The sequence below is a fragment of the Pituophis catenifer genome, unplaced genomic scaffold, assembly GCF_029215685.1.
Source record: "Pituophis catenifer annectens isolate HBS135680 unplaced genomic scaffold, rPitCat1.0.hap2 SCAF_2, whole genome shotgun sequence".
Taxonomy (NCBI): Eukaryota; Metazoa; Chordata; class Lepidosauria; order Squamata; family Colubridae; genus Pituophis; species Pituophis catenifer.
In genome coordinates, this window is record NW_027256882.1 from 274768396 (window position 1) to 274785996 (window position 17601).

At 38.7% G+C, this 17601-nt stretch overlaps 1 protein-coding gene across 1 annotated transcript in view; it reads right to left on the reverse strand.

Moving 5' to 3' along the window:
* OSMR (oncostatin M receptor) overlaps positions 1–17601 on the reverse strand; it is a 33767-nt gene that overhangs the window by 3453 nt on the left and 12713 nt on the right. The window contains exons 7-15 of the mRNA XM_070935932.1: positions 17263–17393; positions 15670–15838; positions 14940–15016; positions 13453–13678; positions 11615–11800; positions 10552–10653; positions 9429–9605; positions 5741–5908; positions 1608–1689 (exon numbers count right to left, since the gene is read on the reverse strand). Coding sequence (XP_070792033.1) covers positions 1608–1689; positions 5741–5908; positions 9429–9605; positions 10552–10653; positions 11615–11800; positions 13453–13678; positions 14940–15016; positions 15670–15838; positions 17263–17393 — 1318 coding nt within the window. The remainder of the gene's footprint in view (positions 1–1607; positions 1690–5740; positions 5909–9428; positions 9606–10551; positions 10654–11614; positions 11801–13452; positions 13679–14939; positions 15017–15669; positions 15839–17262; positions 17394–17601) is intronic.

The following is a 17601-nucleotide window of genomic DNA, read 5'->3' on the forward strand; positions in this document are numbered from 1 at the left end:
GGCTTATATTTAAGTGATTGTCCACTAGAACACCAAGGTCATAGTTCCAATTTTTGAGCCAGGTTTAGCCTAATCTTGTACTTGTATCTTTGGTTTTTCCTGCCTAAGTGTAAAACTTTTTTCCACATTAAATTTCATGTTGTTAGTTAGGTCCTATTGTTCAAGTCTGTCAAGATGTTTTTGGATCCTGAGCTTGTCTTCTGGGACATTGGCTATTCCTGCCAGCTTAGTGTCATCTGCAAATTTGATTATTTCCCCTTCTATCCCCTTATCTAAGTCATTTATTAAGATATTGAAGAGTAGTGGGCCTAAGACGGAACCTTGTTATACCCACTGCTTTCTTCCCTCCATATAGTAGATGTAGTACCATTAAGGACTAATTGTTGAGTATGGTTTGTCAGCCAGTTACAAAGCCATTTGGTGGTGATGCTGTCTGTCTGACATTTTTCTAGGTTACCAAGAAGTAGGTTTTAGCAGTGGTGAAATGTAAAATTTGTTACTACCGGTTCTGTGGGCGTGGCTTGGTGGTGGGTAATATGACTGAGTGGGTGTGGCCAACTTTTTTTCCCTTTTTAAAACCATTTTTTCTACAACCTCTTTGACTGAAGAGGTTGTAAAAAAAATGCTTTTAAAGCCTCTGACGATCCCAGCTGACTTGCCTGATCGGCAGAAGCTTTTTTTTCTTTTAAAAACATTTTTTCTATAACCTCTTTGGCCGAAGAGGTTGTGGAAAAAATGCTTTTAAAAGCCTCTGATGATCCCAGCTGAGCCGCACGATAATCAGAGGCTTTTTTTTTTACTTTTAAAATCATTTTTTCGGCCAAAGAGGTTGTAGAAAAAATGCTTTTAAAAATAAAAAAGAAGCCTCTGATGATTGCACGGCTCATGGGGGGGTGGGGGGACGATCCGGTCCGAACTGGGAGCATTTCACCCCTGGGTTTTAGTCTACTTTGTCAAAAGCCTTACTGAAATCTAAGCATACTATGTCCATAGCATTTTGCTGTGGTTTACTAATTTAGTCACTTTGTCAAATAATGAATTAAGATTGGTTTGGCATGATCTGTTTTTAGAAACCTATGCTGCCTTCTAGTTGTAACTTTATTTGCTTCTAGAAGTTCACAAATCTATTTTTTAAAATATCTTTGCCAGTATTGATGTTAGGCTGATTTAGTCTCTAGTTTCTTGAATCTGGATTTCACACACCCCTCTTTTTTTTTTTTTAAAGATGAGAACCACAATAGCTGTTTTCCAATCCTCAGGTAGTTTCCCGGTACGCCAGGATTTTTGAAAGAAATGGTACAATGATTCTGAGATAACACTTGCCAGCTCCTTTAGAACTTTGGAATGTAATCCATCAGGTCCCAGTGATTTATATTCATCAAGATCAGAGAGATGTTCTCTTATCATTTTCTTGCTTATTTTAATTTTTATTTCTAATCTGTCTTTTATGGTTAGATTTTTGATAGGTTGGGCTATAGTTTCTTTTTGCATGAAGACTGATGCAAAAAACGAGTTAAGCAACTCTGCTTTCTCTCTACTTGCTTGTTATGTTTATGTCTGCTGCGTGTTAATCTATTACAGTTATATTTTGGTTGCTGTGCACTTACCGACTACTTTTCCTGGAACACATACACATCAGTATTAATGGGATAATCAGTAGTAGATAAAGTAGATTGAAAAGCCATTTTTCTGTTGGAAAGAAAATCAGGTACACTTCTATTTAAATGTTTAATTGTAATTCTTCAACACAATAAAACAGATTTCTTAGGCTAAGCTTAGAGAAAAAAGATTTTTCAATTAATTTTCAGGAAAATAGAAACATAACATTAGTAACCATTTCTTTTTTTTTTTAGTAAATTTTTTTTTTTAATACACAAACACATAAGCAATGTATTTTTTTTTTCTGAACAGAGTATTGGCCGGTTCATAAATTTAAACAATTTTTCAATACAATTTATATATTCCCTTTTGCCATAATATCTTCCCTTCTTCTCCCTTTTATTCCTTTTTTTTGAACCCATATTGCCCATTCATCCTAGCTCTAATCTTCACCAAATTCTATTTTTCCCTTCATCTCTATCTGAAACCCCTTAAATTTAAAATCTCATTTGACATATTCCCTAATGTTACAATCGTTCATTTAATATCAAAATAATAATCACTTGTATGACAGGTTTTTCCCCCCTCTTTATATACTGACAGTAAACCAAATTGCTTCCTTAGATTTTGTCTCTTATTTTCAAATATTTTATCAAAAATACATTTTTTAAAAAAAAATTGATTAAAATTAATCAAGGAGACTCAGGGCGGCTTACAATGCGTTATTTCAAACTTCTTAATCATTTCTACTAAAATAATAAGGCAAAAAACATTTTATACCATACATTTTCTTAGATCTTATTCCAATACACTTCAACTTCTTAATAAAAATCAATTACTCAGTTTCCCCCCTTTTTTTATATAATACTAAATATCTCCAGATAGCATGCTTGTTTTCATAGCTTGGCAAATCTTAACTCTCTAATCTCTGGCTGAAGTCAAGGCAAAAATACATAAGAGTTTTGATTCACTCTCACTCAGCTTCATGAAGACTGCACTACCCACATAACAGAGCCACAGTTGGTGCTACTTATTTTTCGGGAAGTCTCCAGGTAGAAGCAATGGCAAGGAACACTTTGGTACATGACATCCAATAAGCTCCTAGCACAGTGATGGTTAACCTTTTTGCCGTCATGTGCCAAAAGTGGGGGGAGTGCAGGGGGGTCGCGCGTGTGTGTGCCCACACCCATAATTCAATGTCCCCCACGCCACGCCCCCCCTATGCATGTGTGCGCGACCCTCCCCTTCGTGCTTCCCCCGCTTTTGGCACATGATGGCAAAAAGGTTACCTGTGGGCCTGGTAGGCCCGTTTTTCACCCTCCCCAGGCTCCAGAGGCTTTTTTGGAGACTGGGGAGGGTGAAAAGAGCCTTCCCCACCCCTCTGGAGGCCCTCTGGAGGCTGGAAACAGCCTATTTCCCGACTTCCAGTGGGCCCGGAAGGCCCAAAACTCAGCTGGCCAGTGCGCACATACACTCTGGAGCTGACCTAGGGCAATGCTCACGTGCCCACAAATATGGCTCCGCATACCACCTGTGGCACACGTGCCATAGGTTCGCCATCACGGTCCTAGCATTCCAGAGACAGTTGAATTTGTCAGTGGTTATAGGTAGTCCTTGACTTATGACCACAATTGAGCCTGAAATGTATGTTGCTAAGCGAAACCATTGTTAACAGCTTGACCAATTTTGCAACCTTTCTTGCCACAAATAAATGAATCACTACAGTTGTTAACACAGTTAGTAACACAGTTATTAAGTGAATCAGGCTTCCCCCTTGACTTTGCAAATCAGAAGGTGGCAAAAAGGTGATTACATGACACTGGGACACTTCAGCCATCATAAATATGAACCAGATGCCAAGCATCCAACTTTTGATCATGTGACACTGCTGCAACGTTTATGTGAAAAACAGTCGTAAGTCACTTTTTTCAGTGCCATTGTAACTTCAAACAGTCACTAAATGAACTACTGTAAATCGAGGACCACCTGCACGGAAGCCTTGGGTTACATCACAGTTAGATATATCTTAGATATAACCGGTATGGCCATCCTTGAAGAGTCAGAAAACTTTGATTGGTGAATAATGAAAATATATTTCATTTATATTGAATTGCTTCAGCAAACGGGTGCAATTAAAAAGAAAATCAATTGAAAATGTCTTAAAATAATAGCAAACTTTTCACGACTAAAAAACCCTGAAATAATAATGCAAGGTTATCCATACATTTTAGAATGTAGAATTCAAGGTTTTAAACTTTTAATCTCAATTTAGGGTCTATCTCAGAAACTGCTTTATTGGTGCAAAGCTTTCTGTGTATTACGTCTGATGGAATGACTTCTTAAAAATTCATGCTAGCTCAGGCTTCTGCTTATTCTACAAAACTTCCCCAAAAGGTGCACTAATACTCACGATATTTTATTAAAAAAAGGAATTAGACCCTAACTTTGCAACTAGGGTTTTTGGCCAGGTTTAATATTACTTACTTTAATTGGTTAATTTTTAGACTATTAGCCATCTCCTACATGCTATAGATGGGGAGGGGCACAATGGCTCAGTGATTAAAGACGCAGAGCTTGCTGACAGCCCAAGTTCGAGACCCATATGCTATGAGATGGGAGTGAGCTCCTGTCCTTGCCCCACCTCACTGAGCAATTCAAAAGCATGCAAATATGAGTAGATAAATAGGTACCACTTTGTGGGAAGGTAACAACATTCCATGCACCTTGGCATATGGTCATGCTGGCCACGTGACCAGCAAATGTCCGGTCTTTGGACACTGATGGCTCCTTCAGCTAAGAAATGGAAATGAGCACCGCCCCAAAAGTCAGACACAGTTGGGCAGGGGAAACCTTTATCTTTACTTGCTATATGTAGGATTTAGAATAGAATAGAGTTGGAAGGGGCCTTCAAGGTCTTCTACTCCAGTTCCCTGCTCAAGCAGGAGAACCTATACAATCTCAGACAAGTGACTGTCCAGTCTCTTCTTAAAAACGTCCAGTGATGGAGCACCCATGATTTCTGAAGGCAAGCTGTTCCATTGGTTAATTGTCCTTACTGTTAGGAAGTTTACTCCTACCCTCAAAACGACACTATACAGCATGGCACACCAGAACAACTAGACACAAGAATAGTTTTTTCCCAAACACCATCACTCTGCTAAACAAATAATTCCCTCAACACTGTCAAATATTTATTAAGGCTGCACTACTATTAATCTTCTCATTGTTCCTATCACCCATCTCCTCACACTTATGACTGTATAACTGTAACCTTGTTGCTGGTATCCTTAAGATTTATATTGACTGTTTCCTAATATGATTTGATTGCTTATTTGTACCCTATGACTATCATTAAGTGTTGTACCTTATGATTCTTGATGAATGTATCTTTTCTTTTATGTACACCGAGAGCGTATGCACCAAGACAAATTCCTTGTGTGTCCAATCACACTTGGCCAATAAAGAATTCTATTCTATTCTATTCTATTCTATTCTATTCTATTCTATTCTATTCTATTCTATTCTATTCTATTCTATTCTATTCTATTCTATTCTATTCTATTCTATTCTATTCTATCCCAGGTTGCTTCTCTCTTTGATCAGTTTCCAACCATTATTTCTTGTCCTGTCCTCTGGTGCTTTGGAGAATAATTTGACCCCCCCCCTTTCTTTGTGGCAGCCCCTCAAATACTAAAATACTGCTATCATGTCACCTCTAATTCTTCTTTTCTTTAGACTAGCCAGACCCAAAATCTGCAGCCGTTCTTCATATGGTTTAGTCTCCAGGCCTTTGATCATCTTATTCGCTCTTCTCTGAACTTATTCCTAAGTCTCAACATCTTCTTTTGTAGTATGGTGATACTACAACTAAAATTGGTTGCAGTATTCCAGGTGTGGTCTTACTAGGGTTTTGTAAAGCGGCATTAATACTTCATGTGAGCTTGATTCTATGCCTCTGTTTATACAACGCAGGATTGTATTAGTTTTTTTGGCTGCTGCTGCACGTAGAAATGTGTAGGAATGCGAATTATTATAGTCAAAATAAATAAAAGACATGGCTCCAAACACACAACCTGCCAAAATTCAAAAGAAGTTCCATGTTTGTACCCATAGTAAATAAATACAAATGAGCAGGACTTACCATCATCTGGTGTAATCACTGACTTAAAGATGACATTGTCAGTATAATTAGGATTGACAGCATAAGCCTGAAGTGCAAAGAAGTACTTTCTATTGGGTTTCAAATGTCTCACTGTGAATTCAGTCTGGTTTGGTTTTTCAATTTTGTAACTGCATATTGTCAGATTACCTGCATTCAAGAAGAAAGTTTAGGCCACAAACAAAAGCCTCACTTGCTCTCTGCAAATATTAATTTTATTGTAAAACGAAAGGCTCTTATGCAGTGGTGGGATTCAGCCAATTCACACCACTTCAGGAGAACCGGTTGTTAACTTTCTGAGCAGTTTGGCAAACTGGTTGTTGGAAGAAATCATTAGGGCAGAGAACCGGTTGTTAAATTACTTGAATCCTACCACTGCTCTTATGACATCCTAGCATCACCTTCACTGCTACTTTACAATCACTCTTAAAAACCTATTCCTGCTTTTCATAATCAAGCATCATCAAGGATTTTTCAATGTTGTTCTCTTTTTATGTAGGTGCATAACATTCATTATTTGACGACTGAAGCCTCAAATGCGGCTTTAACAGTCAACAACATGAATATGACTTGATCGGCATGGGTATGTTGCTAACAAGGAATGGCCTGCAATCACTCCTTGCTGCCACAGGATTAATCCTACTCACTCTGCGTTAAGGGAAGCAGTCCTTAGTGCAGAGGAAAGCAGTCCTTGGAACTGTCTTAAGCCATGGCTCCTGGTCTCAAGCCGCAGCCCATGTGCAGTTATGGATAACACATAACTCAATCTTGCATTGAGTTATCCCACATTGAGTTGTCCCAATGCGAGATGTCCACATAGAGTTGGCCGTGCCAAGGTGGCCGCGGTGAGTTGTCTCACAGTGAGTTGGCTGTGGCAAGTGGGCCACTCGATTAAACTCGATCGTGACTTTTTTGCTTTTGCGGAGCCAGGATGTGCGTAGCCTGTGCGGGCCATATTCAGCCCGCATGCCACTAGTTTGACAGGCCTGGTTTAGATCCTCAGGCAAGCCATAATGTGAACTTCCAAGGAATATGACCGACTGATCAGTCTAGGGAAGAAGTCTGCAACCTTAAATACTCAAAGATCCATTTGGACCCGTTTCCCACAGAAAAGAAAACACCGGGAGCCACAAAACCTGGGCGGGGGTGGCCAACTCGATGTCACTCACTTCCACCAGTCACATAACCCCCTAGCCATGCCTACCCAGCCGGTCATTAGGGCAGAGAACCAGTTGTTAAAAAATACCGGGAACCACAAAATCCTTTTGACATATCTCTGTCTCCCCTCCCTCCCTCCCTCCCTCTCTCTCTGTATCTCTCTATGTCTTTCTCTCTCCCCCTCTCTCTGTATCTCGCTGTCTCTGCCCTGGCCTCTTCTCCATCCCCCGCCGTCACCATTACCTTCTAAGCCAGGCGAGGAGTGACTGGGAGGGGAGGGCGAGGCCAGCCAGTGGTGGGATCACCTGACAGGGAGACACAGCAGAGGGCCCAAAGAGCCGCATGCGGCTCCGAAGCCGCAGGATGCTGACCCCTCGTCTAGGGAGAGTTTCCTTTAGCTGAAGCTTCTTCAGCTAATAGCAAGGGAACTGTGTTCCCTTTGTTTTTATGATTTCCCTGTGTTAGAGAGAATCCTAGAATCACCTCACAAGATCGCCATACAGTCTGCAAATAGTTTCAGGAGCTGTGCTTCGGAGTAGCTGGTGAACTATTCAGCAGGGGGGGTGGGGGGGGCGGGGGAGACTAATCACTTCGTTGAAAAAGTAGCTGTTTTTTCAAACAGAAAGTAAGTCATGCCTTTCATTTCTTAATCATTTTGCGGGATTATTATGTTTACTAATTAAAAGAGGTAGTTTTTTTTTAGCTACAGGCTGTTACTCCTTTTTGAAGATCTGCATCATTTTTTGAAACTTTTTTTTTATTCTTAAGAAAGAATAAGGAAGAAGGTTGCTGAAAGCAAGCTAAAATAAGGAGGAATGGAGTACCTTTGATGGTGAAATATAAGGACAGAAAGATGTGGCTCTATTTTATTACTTTTAAGTAATTTATTGCTTTGGATTGTTTTGTTGGCTGAAGCTTTCTGATTTTTATGAATTCTCAATGGCTAGGAAGCATTAACTGATTTATTTAAAAAATAACCTACTCCTTGACCACAAGAGGGAGCTAAAATGGAGACAGATGGATTTTTGTCCTTTTGCAAAAGAGTGGCTTGAAAAATATTTAAATAAAACCAGAGATGGTTAAATTGATTGTTTATCCAAAGAAGAGAATGTATCTAATTATATTTCTGTTTGGAAGCCGCTTCTGGATTTACTGCTTGTGATCGAGGGGAAAATGAAACTTTGATGTTGGTTTTTCAGATTAGATAGGTTTGTTGTTATAGAAATGGAACAGTGTATATTACTGTGCAAAAATGAACAGTTGAGGCTGTAATGTTGTTATCTTCTCCTGTGCTAAAAAGAGTCGGAAGGCAGTGCCTTTTCTTTCCTTTTCCCCTTCTACCCTATACTCTCTCTTCTTCCTCTGTTCCTCCCACTAGTTTCCCATTATTTTTATTCTCCTTTGTATTTTATATTCTGATAAAATACAAAAAATTGTAAACTGGTAAAAATAATATGTTCATTTTCAGTCTAATAGTATGGACCAACCATTCACTTGTTCAACAATTGCTTTTAAAACTGGCTTAGCACAATGTGTGGACTGGCACATGGCCAACCTCCCACTGTAGCCTAACCTTGCTAACATTAATAGTAGAAGTTAAACAATGCAACTGGTTAAACGCATAACAACAATTTTAATTTTAAAAAGAAATGTAATGTTGAAAATAAAGAAAAGTCTATCAATCAGCCAATTCTCTTGAAGAGAAAAACCAACCTTCATAAGATGGAGACATTCAGAAAAAAACCAAGTGCAGATCAAAATATACTTGGAATTTTTCGTCCATTGCAACTCTCTAAAGTAGTATTTCTCAACCTTTGCAACTTTAAGAGATATGGATTTCAATTCCCATCATCCTCTAGCCGGACGTCCATACAACTTAAAGTTGCTGAGGTTGAGAAACACTGATTTAGACCTTGAGCTACTATTAGAAATTTTCAACTTTGTTTTTCCTCCTGGATTACCTTCATTTATTTATGAAAAAAACCATGATTTATGAACTACCGTATTTTTTGGACAATAAGATGCACCTGACTATAACACTATAAGAAGAGGAAAACAAAAAAAAAAGTTTTTGGCTTCCACGTGCCCCATTTTCAGGCCTTTTTGGGGCCCTTTTCCAGTCTTTTTTTTGCCTGTTTTCAGGCCTTTTTTTCTGCCCATTTTCGAGGCTTTGTTCTGACCATTTTCGAGGCTTTTTTTGGCCCATTTGTTTGGAAAAAACGGGCCAAAAAAAGCCAAAGAAACGCCTGAAAAAGGCAAAAAAAAAAAAAAAAGGCCCCAAAATGAGGCATGCAGAGGCCAAAAAATTGCCGGTGGTTGGGCGTGGCTTCAGCAATATTCGGTCTATAAGACGTACAGACATTTTTGGAAGACAAAAAAGTGTGTCTTATAGTCCAAAAAATATTGTATGTTTCATCTTTTTTTGTACTGTCTACCAGACTGTCTACCAACTCCTAACTAAAGCTCACATTTCACTTAAGATATATTAGTCTGGAGAAAGAGGATCACTTACCTGGACGTATTAATGGTTGGGATCCTTGTACTGAACAGCTTTGATTATCCATCTTCATGTAAAGCATGTAACCTCTAATAAAACCAGAACTGAATTTTTGATCGTATCGTTCCCAAGTGACTCTTAATGAATTTGCAGTGATTTCCTCTATATTACATGAGAGGTAGTCTGGTGGTTCTGGAAAACAGAACATTGACAACTTTTACTATCTATTTGCTATAGGTTTAATCCTTATATCTTTACATTATGATTAAATTTCCATTTGTGTTCAGTACAAAACTCCATTCTGAGAATTGACCATCACAAATCTTGAAAATAAAAATGGAACTAAACTAACCTAGTTGATTAAGGTCTGTTGACCAGACTTTCGTTACTCATTTACATGACTAATGATCATGTAAATGAGAGATCTGTTAGTTTACAAACACCCGGAACAGGAAATTGTCTGGGGTGGATGGTAGATACAGATAGTCCTGGATTAACCAAACTCCAAACAATAGGGATTAACATAGTGTTGTTTAATACAAGAAAAGGCATAGTTAGCACCCCACTGCCATCCATGATACAACTCCTTTAAAAATCCAAGCAGCATCCTGGCATTTTACAGCCAGCTAGTCCACTGATAAGAAGAAGAGGAACAATAAGACTTTTATCTTATTCCTACCACCTGGTGTAGATGGGCAGATAGAACCACTGTAAACATTTACAATAGACAGTCAAGATCAACCCTGAAATGTATCTTTAAGAATGGTGCACATCTGGCTTTCCTTATGCAAAAAAATAATCTGGGCTGATACTGTGAATAAAGACCTAAAGAATGGTTCAATCGTATTTCCTTTTTAAGAATCTGTGAATAAATCCTGTGTTTGCTGAAGCTCAAGAACTGGGAAGCAAACAAGAATTCCCACAGGGGAAACACATTACCCACAGCTCTTCAGTGTTCCATTTTTGCAATCAGACAAGTTACAGAATAAATCAAATTGCTGCTGAACACAGATCACAGCACAACAAAACTGATGTGTATAGCAAATTCTGCACTGACATAGAGGCTGTTTGCTATACATGTGCATAACAAATTGCAGTCATAGTCCAATTTAACATATACAATTTTAGCACAACTTACCCATTTCTTCAAGATATTTAGCCTTCTTTTCCAATAAATAACTTCTATCGTCTTGTATTCCATACACATTAAAAGTGTATCTTACCCCACGTTTGAAGGCATCTAAAATACATTTCAAGAAATATACCGCAAAGAACAAAGAGTTAGGAATATAAAACGTACGATTACAAGTGGAAGCTAGTGATGATGTTTGGGAAAGTTGGGAAATATTGATGTGTTAAGAACAGTATGGAGCTTTTGATTTAATTTTTCTTTTCAAGTGTCATGGGCTTTACCACAAATGTATTTGTCATGAGATGAAAAACTAGCACAAAATGGCTGCCGGTGTGGTTAAGTAAAAAGCTGGAGAGTGAGAAAGTAAATTCACACTGAAAAAGTAAAACACAATACCTCTGTTAACCTTGTGGGAGTCTCCATTTAAATGCTGTGTGGAAGAAGAACCTATATGCCCATAATGTAGTCCTGAGGGAACAGTCTACCTTCCACTAAGGAGCTTTTTGGCAGCAGCCCTTCCTGAGGAAATGAATATGATGCAATGGACCACTGTCCCGCCATCCAGTTTTCAAAGGACAGCTTCTCCCCCTCTTCCTCATTTGAGACACTAATTTGTGGACTTGTGTGTCAGAACATCCAAGCTGAAGGAAGTAGCAATATCCTTGCACATTTCACAATTAAACTTTTTTTAAAAACTTTGTGCATTTTATATTTTTAGTTATTAACATTAATTTTGTATTGCACTTTCTTATGCTGGCCTGTGACCATAATAGAGATTTGATGGATTGATTGGTACCCTTTCAAATATTACATTAGTTTCATGAAATGGGTCAATCCTGGCTGGTTCTTGGGTAGGAAAACCTCACTGTAACTGAGAAGTTACAGAAGTTTCTTATTCAAGAAAAAAACAATGGCTAATCGTTTCTATATTGCAGCCAAGGAAGCTATACAGATCTGTCCATAAAATCACTCAAGAAGAATTCATTGTTACAGTAGCTTTAACAACAATGTTAAAGACAACAATGATCTCCTCTGGAATTATTCACTAATGAACTTAATTTTTTCTCACCAGATGTAATGAGATCACTGGACTTGATTTGCCCATACTTCTTCCACTGAAAATCACACAAGGGACCTGTGGCCTGGTTGCACCAGTCAACAACATACTGACTGAACTTGCTTTGACGCTTCCAAGAAATATAAATTTTATGTTCTTCATTGTTGTCTGTGGTCTCTTCGCTATAATGCACTTTACCTTAAAAAATACAACAATTGCGAGGCATCAGTATCAAAATCTTTAAATGGTGTTCATAATATTTATCTTTCTTTCACACAGCTTTTTGAAGAGACCTATACAAAAAAATGCAAATGTTCTGTTGATCCTCCAACAATATTTGTCAACCTTTGGTGAACATGCATTCTCATTTACCATGAAATCCAGGCGATGTTATGGGGACATTCCAGAAAAAAAATGTCTTCCTGGCATATTTGAACTGTAATCAAGTGTAACCAAGAACAAACCCTAGATATACATGTAATAAATAAAACAGTAAAATCGGTTGTTTTGTTTTCTGCTGGAAGAGAAAAGACTCTTACATTTCACGATGTGCCTGTTTGTTTTAAGAATTCAATCAAACAAACCACACTGTAACTCTCAGTGTTTTTTCATTCTGCTGAATCTGAGTGAAAAGCCCATCCCCATTTACATGAAAGTATATCCTATGGAATTAAATGGGATTTTTTTTTTGATAAGATTATATTGTCAACTCTGTAGCACAGACCCTGGAACTTCTCTGGGTTTGTGGAAAATGAAATGAACAATACAGAGTTTTTAAAAAAAACTTATGTGTACAAATGTTTTAAATGCATGATATAACCAGTGAGCAAATTGCTAAACATTTTACACAGCAATTATCAACATCATCATTTAATGACCCCATAATCCCTTGCGGGATAGAGTCTGGGCAACTGAATGGTGCTAGCAGAATGTTTTAATGGCCGGATGCCTTTCCTGCCGCCAATGCAGAGTTTTGTTCAGCAGATATATTCTCAGTATGCCCAGAGAGAGAAATATCTGCCTCAACCTAGGATCGAACTCACAGCCTCCTGATTGTGAGGCGAGAGCTCCACCTCTAGGCCACTGCATCAGCCAAACATTTTACACTGCAATGCAGTGGATTAAAAAAAATGTCATGTCCAAGGAGCAGCAGAGTATAAACTGACATATAAAGGCTGAAATCCCAAACATTCAGTCAAACCAAAGGTCATAAGTTTGATAAGAAAGCCAGTTTGGTCTAATGGCTAAGGTACCAGGCTCGAAAACAGAAGACTATGAGTTCAAGTCCAGTTTTTGCCATGAAAGCCAACTGGGTGACCTTGGGCCAGCCACTTTCTCTTCAGCCTAACTCACCTCAGAGCAGGGGTGAAATCCAGCAGGTTCTGGAGAACCGGTAGTGGAAATTTTGAGTAGTTCGGAGAACCGGTAGCGGAAATTTTAAATAGTCCTAGTTTGGGTGGGAATGGAGATTTTGCAATATCCTTCCCCTAGGAGTGGGGTGGGAATGGAGATTTTGCAGTATCCTTCCCCTGCCACGCCCACCAAGCCACACCACCCCCACCACGTCCACAGAACCGGTAGTAAAAAAATTTGGATTTCACCACTGCATCAGAGGGTTGTTATGGGGAAAATAAGAGGAAGAAGGAACATTAGATATATTTGTCGCCTTGAGTTGTTTAGAAAAATAATAAATTAAATAAATAAATGAGTAATTAATACAATAGGAGGAGAATCTTACTATGTAATCATGGAAATCAACAAGAAAACCTCTCTGGGGTTGTGATATTTCACATTGCTTTCTAGTTCAGGAAAGGAGGATTCATTAGAGTAACATGTTTAAATGAACACACCATTTTTATCAGATGCTGGGATGATGATCACAGAGGGAGAGGATGTAGATACACTGTTCTGTGCCCAAACAAGGATTTTGTATGAACGGTTGCCAAGAGAAATTTTTCTGTAGTTCTGTGATGCAGAAACTGAGTCATTGTGACGCTGCATTGAAGGGTCCTCTAAATTTTCCCAGGACAGATGATATTTTTGGATCTTTCCATTAGCACGAAAATCTGAGGATTCCTATGGGCAGGAAACCAAAATTCTCTCAAAAAACATTTCTCATCAATGCACCTTTCTAGAATAGTTTCAAATTGTTTTTCGTTACAGATGTTATCAGTTTTCTCACTTTATGGGCAATAGCATACAACATAAAGCTACATCTCTTCTACAGTGGCTTATAGAATATAGACATCCTTGTATCAGGGGTGAAATCCAGCAGGTTCTGACAGGTTCTGGAGAACCGGTAGCAGAAATTTTGAGCAGTTCGGAAAACCAGTAGCGGAAATTTTGAGTAGTTTGGCGAACCGGCAAATACCACCTCTGGCTGGCCCCAGAGTGGGGTAGGAATGGAGATTTTGCAATATCCTTCCCCTGGAGTGGGGTAGGAATGGAGATTTTGCAGTATCCTTCCCCTGCCATGCCCACCAAGCCACACCACACCCACCAAGCCACGCCCACTGAACCGGTAGTAAAAAAAAATTGGATTTCACCACTGCCTTGTATTCAAGACTTGGATCTACGAAGAGAGCAGAATTTCATGCTATTCTTTCATGCACCCTGAATGGACTCTTATTTACTCTATTTATTGTGTGTGGATAATAGAGTAAGCTATGCGGTACGTCAAGCAAGTAGGTAAACTATACATGATTCTGTTGGACACTTTCATGACAGAGGAAACTGTTTTCTCATTCTCTTATATTCTTTTAATAGAAAAGACTTAAACACCCTCAGAAGTTGGCCTTAATGTGAGGGATCAATCCATTAACAATGAAAATGTTGTACTTCCATTTTGCAAAATCTATCACACAGTAATTTACTCTAGAAAAAAAAATCTCACAACCAAAGAAATGTCATTCAAGTTTGTTGTACGATGTCCCATATAATTCTACTTTACAAATATTATTGCTGCCTCATATTTATTTTTGTGAAAAGCAGAATATCTTCTTATAATTTTACCATCCTGTATGTACTTTTCTATGACTACTAGGCCTTTATCATTACTACGGAATGTTTCCTGTAAGATACCAAGGTTGATGGACATTCTTTGTCTTTCTAAAAAGCATTGTATAGAAGATCATAAATCACCGAATCCAAGATGGATGGAGGAAGTCAATATTTATGGACCATCTGTTGTCCATTTTTAGTCTATTATCTTATTGATTGCTTGTTTCTTACAATTCTTGTTATCCTTCTGTACTTAGCATAGGAAATAGTGTGATGAGTATTCATTTATATACATTTCTATATGTCCTATCAGTTGTATATGTATGGCCAGACTTACCCTCCAGAATACAGTTACATTACGTTGCTTCAAGCCTGAGTTAATATGTCTCCAGACATCAAGCAATCCTGATGGAGCTGAAAATAAAAGCATATAAAACAGGATGGAAGTAGGCTTGATGAACAAATGGAAAGAGTATAATTATATAAATACACTGTTATATTAATAGGATCGTCTACACTTTCACAAGCCACAAACACCTTAAAATGGACACCTGCATTCATTCTTTGATAGTGCTTACAAAATTTTCATCCCGATGACCATTTTTTTCTTACTTTAATTGTCTTTGTAAAAGAGCTGATGGCTATTCTTGAAATAAGAATAAGGTAAAGGTAAAGGTTCCCCCACACATGCGTGCTAGTTGTTTCCGGCTCTAGGGGCAGTGCTCATCTCCGTTTCAAAGCCAAAAAGCCAGCGCTGTCCAAAGACATCTCTGTGGTCATGTGGCCAGCATGACTAAACTCCAAATCATTAGGGCAGAGAACCGGTTGTTAAATTACTTGAATCCCACCACTGGTTTTGACTAATTTCTGACTTTCCTGATTATCTATGCCTTGATATTTAGTACCCACCCAATGTGTTGGCCTGCACTCTTTCAACCATCTGTCTGTGCTAGCTGGAGATAATGGAAGTTGTAGCCCAAGTACTTGGAGGATGCCAGACAGGGAAGATGACAAAATACTCTAGGTTTCACGTCCCTTAAACTTTTCTTCCACAACCGAATGCTCACCAGCCTCAGTCGTCTCAGCAAATATACTCTCTGTCCAGCTACTCCATTTCCAGAAGGGACTGACATCTGCAGCACAGCGTACTTTAAACATATAGTTTGTAGCAGGCTGCAGTCCACCAAGTTGGAAGTGGGAATTGGAATCTGAATCGGACTGCGCTGTGATATTGTACTGCAAAATACAAAGAGCAAATCTGTGAAGAGGTCAAATACTATCTTTCTGTGGGATTACTTTTTTTTCTGAAATGTAACTACAGATGGCAGCATCTAATAAATTTTGACCTATCCCAAAAAAAGCTAAGCAGGGTCAGATCTGCTTTGGGTTTGGACTTGAGTCCATCAGAAAATCCAGAACTGTAGGCTACACTGAAAAATCTAAACAAATCTTGAAAGGCAGCAATTGCAAGCCACATCTACTGTATATTACCTCCAAGAAACCTACAGAGAAAGATCTATGAAGCCACCAAGACTAGAATTTGATTTGAAGTAATTGTTTTCATTATTTTAATTGCTTTTTAAAAAATTCCTATCTACCCGTGGTTCCCCGAAAATAAGACCCTGTTTTATATTTTTTTGAACCCTGAAATAAGTGCTTGGCCTTATTTTCGGGGAGGTCTTATTACTTTGGGGCGTATGGAGCAAGATGGGGCTCCTCTTACCATCTTAACTGATTTCCAGTTCTGCGTTTAAATATTTTCGGGGAGGGCTTATTTTCAGGGGGAAGCTTATTTTAGCGCATGTACTCAAAAGCCCAATTGGGCTTATTATCAGGGGATGTCTTATTTTCGGGGAAACAGGGTACATTTCCAATCAACTTAAACTCTAAAAAGTTTAATTTACACATTTAATCCCAATGTTTGTCCAAAGGGTTCCTCTCATTCTTTGGAACAGATCTGGGGGACCTGCAGGCAAGATAACATTAGATTTGCCAACAATTTCTGGGCCACTAAGAGGACACCACTGGATATAACCCACTATTTGATGGCTTCCTAAAGGATGGCACTTAGCAATAGCACTTAGACTTACATACCGCTTCACAGTGCTTTACAGCCCTCTCTAAGCAATTTACAGAGTCAGCATATTGGCTCCAACAATCTGGGTCCTCAGATAATAGATTTATTGTTTATGAGAGGATGAACTGTGCCATGACTGAGATTTAGGTTGGAGTGTGTCTAAAGCAGGGGTCAGCAACCCGCGGCTCAGGAGCTGCATGTGACTCTTTCATCCCTCTGCTGTGGCTCCCTGTTGCCGGTCAGCTCCACAATTGATAGGGCTTTCGGTTAGGACAGGTATGGAAAAATGGATGCTGTGCTAGGAGGAGACTCTATGGTAGGGGAACCAGACTTCCGGTCGGCTCCAGAATTGAATGGGAGGTTTCGGGTTAGGACCTTTGTGGCTCTTTGAGTGTTTACAGTTGCCGACCCCTGGTCTAAAAGTTAAGAGTTTTTGGCTGTTTTGCAATTGTAACATAGAAAACTAAAAGGGTTTTGAATTAAACAAGACACATGTAAATAACCACCCCAGACTTCTCATGCAAGGTTTATAACAGGGTGGGGAAAGTTGCTATTACTTTATATAGATATTGATGCTTCTCACCTTATTCTCACCAACATTGATCTGGCATAGAAATGATAGGCTTGCATTTATTGATTTTATCTGCCAAGATAACTGAATGAAAGTAGCATTTAGATGATCCACTGATGGTTTACCGATAATTACAGGACGAACTGGTTGAAAAGAGAAAAATGAAGGAACATGAGAATTCTAAAAAAAAAGTAAATCAATGCATTGGACCATAAAATCAGATAGATCAATCAATCAATCAATCAATCAATCCAAAATTGCTTTATCATTCATGGACATCCCTTCTCTGTCTTGAAACTCCAAAAGATCTTCAGGCATAAGAATGATTATAACCATTTACCAAGCCTTATC